Raw genomic sequence first — 8055 nt, 5'->3', positions numbered from 1 at the left:
TTCACCTGCTGGGCTCCGGCAATCCTTCCACCTCAGCCTTCCAAGCAGCTGGAACTACGGCGCGTGCTACCACGCCCGGCTAATTTTTGATTTATTGTGGAGATGAGGTCTCGCCAAGTTGCCCAAGCGGGTCTCAAACCCGCGGGCTCAGGCAATCCACTCACCTCAGCCTCCCAAAGGTGCGGGATTACAGGCTGAGCCACCGAGCCCGGCTGAATGACCATTTTTTAAAAAATAAACTTCTTCCATGCCCATTTCCTGGCTTCTGATCTTGATCTTCTGACCCTCAGGCTAGTATCCTCTCTATAAGTAAATCCCTTATAGTCAGTTTCCTTCCACAAAGGCTCCTGAAGATCATGGATCCATATATGAGTATACTTGTCTTTACAGGTGAAGACTTTTCTGTTCTTCTTTGTAGGATGAAGGCCAGGGCTGTGGGCCTGAGCAATACAGCCCAGCTTTAGTTGTATTCCTGCTGTAGCCACTTGATGAAGGTAGTCCCTCATATTTTCCAGATCATGTGACCTTCTAAGGGTGTAGCTGAGGCTGGTTAATTGGTAAGAAGTAGAGATGTGTGAACTCAGTGGGGAGAATGGACACCAGCTCTGCCCTCTCACATACACTCATACAAAGGATTTACTTCTGAAACCCCGTAGACTTGGAAGAAAGCCTTTTGCCCTATAATTAGGAAGGGAATAGTGTACAATACCCCCGAGGGATGCATCACATTGTGTTTAAATTCACACTACAATAATGTGACTACTACTAAGTTATTTCCTGGGTTTTTTAATTAGATATGGGAGGATGGCCTCCCCATCCCTTGTCTAGCCCTAGAGACCCCTAATCACCATGGCTTCATTTGGGAGATGATAGTTTCTGAGACAAGGGAAGTATGGTCTGACTTTCTAAAGCCCCAGGGGGTATTGGGGTGGAAGAGTGTAATTAGACACCTTAAAAAGGCAAAAAGAACTCAGCCTGTAATCCCGCGCCTTTGGGAGGCTGAGGTGAGTGGATTGCCTGAGCCTGCGGGTTCGAGACCCGCCTGGGCAGCAAGACCTCATCTCTACAATAAAGTCAAAAACTTAGCCGGGCGTGGTAGCGCACGCCTGTAATTCCGGCTCCTCGAAAGGCTGAGGCGGAGGGATCGCCGGAGCCCAGCAGGTCGAGGCTGCGGTGGCCGGGAGCGGCCACTGCACTCCAGTCTGGGCGACAGAGTGAGACTCCAACTCAAAAAAAAAAAAAAAGAGGCAAAAAGAAGATGTGAATTTCAGAAATGTGGCAAATTAAATTTTAGTTTTGAAATGCTGGATTGTCAAAGCAGACAGAGAACTCAGAAAACCATCTAGACCAAGACTCATTTTAAGATGAGGAAACTGAGGCACCAAGAACAGATATGACTTGCCCAGATTCAGACCATCAGTGAGTAGCAGAAACAGACTTTAGGATCCAATGTTCCTGAGTCTTCTTCTTTCATATATTCCATAATTATTATAATAAATGAAGTTCTGCAAAAACTGTCCTTAAAAATAAGCAAAGAACAAAGGAAAAAACAATGGAGTAGAAGGCCCAAACCAAAATGTCCAAGGTCCTCAGATTCTTCACTGAGCTGATTGTAAACGTCCCTCTTCTATCTCTGGCTTCCAGAGGGAGACAGAGGGTGAGGATTCCTTTCACAGCTCTTCATGAGGGATAAGGAACTCCCTCAACCCCCTTAAGTCATTCATCTCAGATCGTTGGGTCCTTGCCCATGCTGTCCTTTTCCCATACTATATCTCCATGTCAAAATCCCACCATACTTCGAAAGCAGTCTAGGTGCCTCATATTTTATGAACCTTTTCTTGATTCCTCTTTTCCAACATCTCCTCCAAATATAAATGATCTTTACTTTTGTAATGTCCAGGGTACATTTCTAATCTCTCTCATGATGTTTATTAACCTTATTCCTTGTATTATAACTATTTATTATTGCTTCTCTTGTCTCTCCTATTAGTCCTTGACAGAGGAGACCTTTAGCCAACTTTGGATCCCTCTGCAGTTCCTTCAATACACTAGGTGATCAAATAAAGTTTGTTGAATTGAAGTGGTATAGAAAATAACCCACATCTTTTTGCTATAAGTTCACCCTCTGTCTTCTTCAGTAGCAACAGAAGGTAGCAATGACCTTGGCTTCAGTGTCCACCCACTCACTCTATTTCTTCCCTTTCCCACCAGGAAGTAAATACAGCCAGTGACTCCAAATCAGGTGCTTTATTCAGGTGGAATCTGTGCTGTAGTAAAAGTGCCATTGGAAGGCAATGAGCAAAGGTTTAGTGTCCAGTGCACCAGTCGGGTATCCCTGGAGAACAATCTTGAAGAGTCCATTGATGTCACTGCAGGACCCAGGGCTCAGAAACAAATCAGCTTTAGAAAGGGAAGTAGAAAGAAGCACACTGAGAGAGCATTAGGGAAGAGGCATTCCAGGGATGTGGAGAGGGCTGAAGCAGCAAGGATAGCTCACAACTCCTCGCAGCGCCACTGTTCCAGATTCTCAGAGCAGAGTGCTTCATGGGCCAACCTGATGATAGAGAAAAAGACAAGAGGAGTTGGATGGCTGGATATTAACTTGAATTTCCATCTAGCTTCATCCCAAGGAGGGCTGAGGTGGAAGAGTATGAATGAGAATTACAGAAAGACTTTCCTCGCCAGATGGAAAGGGACATGAAGCTATCTAGTGTGGTAGGGTCCATAAAAATCCAATAAAGTTGTAGAGCTATAAAAGGTGTGTGATGATACCAAGAGCTTGCCTAGGACTGAACAGATGGTATTAGATATCTAAGTCCATGTGAAAGGAAGCCTGAGACTCAGCCCTCCACTAGAGAACCTCATATTAGGAAAGATGCCCCACGGGAGTGGAGCAAGGAAGGCTTAAACATGGAAACCTGAGTCTACTAGATGAGTTTTGGGCTGGAGATATATTCTAGTTAAAAGACCAGGAGACAGAGAAAGGGAGAAATAGTCTGGGCTAATGGGGTAAGAGGAAAAAGGGAAGGGGAATAAGAAAATAGAACGAGGATTCACCAGTAGTCAATTCCCTTAATATCCAGAATCTTCTTGGCACATGCTATGTCATCAGTAAGTTCACCATCCAGGAACTCTGGAAGCAGTTACAAGGAAAAGAAGGAGAAAACAAAGAAGTATTATCCCGAAAAGTAATAGGTTCTATATTCCCTGGATCCAGTACATGGGGTTGTTCTCTGAATTCAAAACTTATGCCCCTTGTCTTTCTTTCTTTTTTATTTTTTTGTCACCCAGGCTAGAGTGCAGAGGCATGCTCATGGCTTACCACAGCCTTCACCCCTTGCGCTCAGGCAATCCTTCTGTCTCAGATTTCCAAATAGCTGGAACTACAGGCACGTGCCACCATGCCCAGCTGATTGGTTTTTGTTTTTGTTTTTTTTGTAGAGACGAGGTCTCGCCATGCTGCCTAGACTGTTCTCAAATTCCTGGACTCAAGCAATCCTCCTGTCTCAGTCTCCCAAAAAACTGGAATTGCAGTTGTGAGGCACCGTGCCTGGCCCTGTTGTCTTTCTATATTAAAGGACCAGTACAATAATGGTTCTCCCTAGACAGGGACTTCCTTTACTTCCTTGAAAAATCTGTGAAGGAATCATCAACTTCATTAACTGACTTACCCTGAAAATGCAGAGAATCAGACTTTAAGACTACTAGGCAGCTCAGACTGTCTACCCCAGAACTTCAGAAGACTGTCAGAGAATTGGTAATCATGAAAAATTCAAACTACTTCTTCCTCAACACTGTCAATTTTTGTGGAATCCAGCCAAGACAGTGAAATCTGAGGTCTGCTTGATACCAAAAAGGAGATTATCCCAGGGGCAGGCTCCAGAAAACCAGAGGAACAGGATTATAGAGACTACTCACTATCACAGGAGATGTCACAGATGTTTTCTGACTGAGGAATCTGGTCGCTTCTGCACCAAAGTTTATTACTGATCTGGAAGAGTCCATATTCTGTGCTTTCATTGTTTTTGACTATGGCTTGTGTGTCATAACCACTGGTGTGAAATATGGTACAGACCACTGAGGGAAAGATGAGAGAGAGGTAATCACATAGATGACCAAGATCAGCATAAATGAAGAATATAGTTCCCAGACAGAAAATGCTTTCCAGCCCATCTCCAAAGATAGCAAAGCACAGAATATCTTGATGAGAGGAGATGGAGCATTCCCAAAGGAATCAGACAATAGGAGAAAGGAAGGATAGAAAAACAAATGGAATAAAAGCATGCACAGATAAGCAGAAAAGATAAGAAAATGATTAGATAATCAAGTGGAGTAGAGGAGAGAAAGGGAGCAAAAGAAGAAGCAGATGAAGAACACCAAGAAAAGAACAGATGAAGGAATGGAACGAAACAAAAGAGCAGGGAACTCACATTCAGGCAAAGGGATGCCTCTATAGTTGTCCATTTCTTTCAGCAACCGGGACACTTCACATGTTGTCAATTGTTCAGCCTGGATGGCAGGGAACAGGATGCCCACCAGGAACAGAGAGACAAAGGACATCATTTTGGCTGCCCCAAGAATCTGAACTAAGGGCACCACTCAGCTTCACCTCTTTTTATTCATGCAGAAAGCCTCAGGGGACTGGCACCAAGTCCCACTTCCAGGAAGATGATGAAGACAGACTGGTGATGCCAAGACAGAAACACTGAGCCTGCCAGCTTTCTTCCATAATTCACCCTACTTCTCCTTCCCTTCCCTGAATATTTAGTTCATACCAGGTATTGTTCTCTGCCTAGAAAGATTTCAAAGCATGATCCTATTTCCTATTTAGCTTTATTTATCTCTTTGTTTCTTATAAAATGGGTTCTGGGAATCAGAGTGTCCCCAACTACTTCAGGAACAAAGAAGGCCTCAGGGGCAACGTAAGTGAGGCAACCAGAAAATACAATAAGAGTCCATAGCCTAGAGACATACAGATGTGAAAAGGGGGTGTATGTCATCCCATGCCACATCCCAGGATCAGAGCGGGTATCTGTCCAGCCAACCCAGTCATGGAACAAAACCTAGAAAGAGTTCCTTGATATGGTGGTTCATGGTTGAGGGCTTGGAGATCGGGATAGACTATGGGAACATAGACTATGATAACTTGGATCCTGAGCCTTCCTACTTTAGGAAAAGGGGTAACTTGAAAAGCATATATGAAAGTATCTAGCTATCCTATGAGCTATTATCAGGTTTCCCACCCCCAGTCACCCCTACCATAAATAACCAGATACTGCACTGGCATTAAGACATTATGTACATCCAAGGCTAATCACTTGTAACACATTTGTTCATATTTGTAGACAGTCTCAGAGTTGGTTACAAAAAATTAAAAAGACCCAAGCCGGTGAGAAGACTGAACTTTAATCAATTTAAGATTGGGTAAGCATATGAGCATGTACATGGAACCTGCAAAACAAAGTTTTTATTCCTAGTTATAAGATTAGTGCCCCTGAGCAAGTAGAGATGAGAGTACTAGTTTGAAATAATTCCTTTAATTTGCTGGCATCAAGCTTCATATCATGGTGCTGGTGGCTGTTGGCCTCCTTCATGCCAAGGCTTCTTATCTTTATCCTAATCTCTAGACCCTATTTGTTGTATTTTAGGGGGTATTCATTTCAACCAAACTATTTCAGACTTACAAACTGAATTTATTCTATACTGCTGTATCCTACATGTCTTCAGAGTCAGGGGAAGTGCCTCTCAGTTCATGCCTGTCTTCTATATCATGGATAACCAGTATATGAAGTGAAACTAGTATGGAGGATATTGCTGTGCCAAGACAGAGGAGCAGAAAATCCCAATAGCAAAGAGAAACATGTTCAGAAACACAACAAAAGTGTTACCACTGCATTTCTCTTAATTTCACCCACAGGCATTGAAAAGGTATACTACAGAAATAAGAGTTCTATCACACTAAGCATGTTTTGTTGAAGCTATGTCTAGGTGTGGAAGGATGTCCTTGAACCACATGGAAAGGGACAGAAGAAAAACTAGTCACCGGTTGCGATGGCTCTTGCCTCTAATCCCAGCACTTTGGGAGGCAGAGGTGAGAGGATTGCCTGAGTCCAGGGGTTCGAGACCAGCCTGGGCAACTTAGCACGACCTTGTCTCTACAATAAATCAAAAAAGTAGCTGGGTGTAGTGGCACGCACCTGTGGTTCCAGCTACTTGAAAGGCTGAGATGGAAGGATCGCCTGAGCCCAGCAGGTCGAGGTATGCCACTGCAGTTCAGCCTGGGTGATACAGTGAGATGAAAGGAAGGAAGGAAGAAAGGAAGGAAGGAAGGAAGGAAGGAAGGAAGGAAGGAAGGAAGGAAGGAAGGAAGGAAAACTAGTCCAATGGGACTCGAAAGAAAGAAAGAAAGAAAGAAAGAAAGAAAGAAAGAAAGAAAGAAAGAAAGAAAGAAAGAAAGAAAGAAAGAAAGAAAAAGAGGAAAACTAGTCCTAAGGACCAGTCTTTCCAACAGTAGAGTCTTGGTAAAATGCTTCCTGCCCTGGGCTATGGACTAAGTACCTATGATAGAGTAAAATGGTGGTCCAAGGTTTCAGGAATCACAGGGGCTTTCTACACTTACAACCAAATCAAGACCTAAGGCAGCAGCCTGTTTGCCTATAATTTGATCATAACTCTGTCCTTCCCTGTAAGCAATAAAAATCAGCATACAAGTCAGGAATCACAATTAAGTACAGAAAAGAAGATAAATATGCCTCAGGCAAGAAGAATCATCATTTTCCTAGAAATGTTTGTAAAATAAGGTGTCTGGGGGCCATCTAAAAAAGAGAATAGAAAGTGCCTAATGGGAATAATTGCATACATTCAGAGAAAGATGTCAACTCTTGAAGACGGTCCAAAGGAGAACAACAAACAATGATCACAGCACTGAAAGAGTGAGTATATGAAAACACATAAGCACAGCTAGCAGAGGAAAGCTTCTGCCAAAATCTCCCTTTTCAGAGAGGCTTAGTCAGGGTGCTTTGTGTGGAGGGTGAGACCTGACTCAAGATGGTGAAGAGACAAGTACAACACACTTTCCTTGATTTTTTCAGAAACATACTAGAAAACTTATGTTCATTTTCTTTTTTTTTCTCTTTTCTGCTCTAGAGTAGTTTTGTTTTGTTTTGTTTCTGTTTCTGTTTTATTTTAAAGATGTGGGGTACAATTATGAGTTAGGTATACAAAGGTCCATTATGCAGGTACCCTTGTTGATGAGGTGTGTCCCTCCCTCCCCTGGCAGTTTCCCTCAGCTACCAACCCCACCCCACCCTCCCCTGGCAGCTTCCCATTACTGCCAATCCCTTTCTTTCTTTATTTTTTATAATCAATAGTTATTATGATATTGTTGGGTACAGTTAAGGGTTAGGTATACAAATATGCTTCATTCAGGCACCCTTGTTGATAAGAGGTGTCTCCCCGTCCCCAGACAGATATTTACTACCGTTAATCCCATCTCCCTTCCCCTCCCCCTATCCCTTTCTTATAGCATTATGATAATTGTTCAAGATTCGCTTATGATTGAGAACATATGGTACTCTGTTCTTTGTTTCTGTGATAGATCACTGAGTATAATAGACCCTAAATCCATCCAAGTTGCTGCAAAGTGTTCATTCTCTTAAATGTTGTGGTAAAAACCAAGATTTCTAAAACCAGGAATCATCTTTTTTGGAGGACTTCTGAAAATCAAGGAATCAGAGCATCTGCTTTAAAGTATATTTGCCAGCTGGGCTCGGTGGCTCAGCCTGTAATCTCGCATTTTGGGAGGCTGAGGTGAGTGAATTGCCCGAGCCTGCGGGTTCAAGACCCTCCTGGGCAATTTGGCAAGACCTCATCTCTACAATAAAACAAAAAATTAGCCAGGCATGGTAGTGCGTGCCTGTAGTTCCAGCTACTTGGAAGGCTGAGGCGGGAGGATCGCCAGAGCCCAGCAGGACGAGGCTGCGGTGGCCCGGAGCAGCCACTGCACTCCAGTCTGGGCGATGGAGTGAGACTCCAACTAAAAAAAAAAAAAAAAAA

General features: G+C 43.3%; 1 protein-coding gene across 1 annotated transcript; it reads right to left on the bottom strand.

Moving 5' to 3' along the window:
* Nucleotides 1–2493: 2493 nt before the first annotated feature.
* Nucleotides 2494–4563, bottom strand: LALBA (lactalbumin alpha). The gene is made up of 4 exons (XM_008070902.1): nucleotides 4431–4563; nucleotides 3919–4077; nucleotides 3058–3133; nucleotides 2494–2554 (listed from the first exon to the last, which is right to left on the bottom strand). The coding sequence occupies exons 1-4, from the start codon at nucleotides 4561–4563 to the stop codon at nucleotides 2494–2496; spliced, it is 429 nt and encodes a 142-aa protein (XP_008069093.1).
* Nucleotides 4564–8055: the final 3492 nt, after the last annotated feature.

The sequence above is a fragment of the Carlito syrichta genome, unplaced genomic scaffold, assembly GCF_000164805.1.
Source record: "Carlito syrichta isolate Samal-C Ts95f unplaced genomic scaffold, Tarsius_syrichta-2.0.1 Scaffold314050, whole genome shotgun sequence".
NCBI classification, from domain to species: domain Eukaryota; kingdom Metazoa; phylum Chordata; class Mammalia; order Primates; family Tarsiidae; genus Carlito; species Carlito syrichta.
This window is presented reverse-complemented; position numbering and strand designations above follow the sequence as displayed.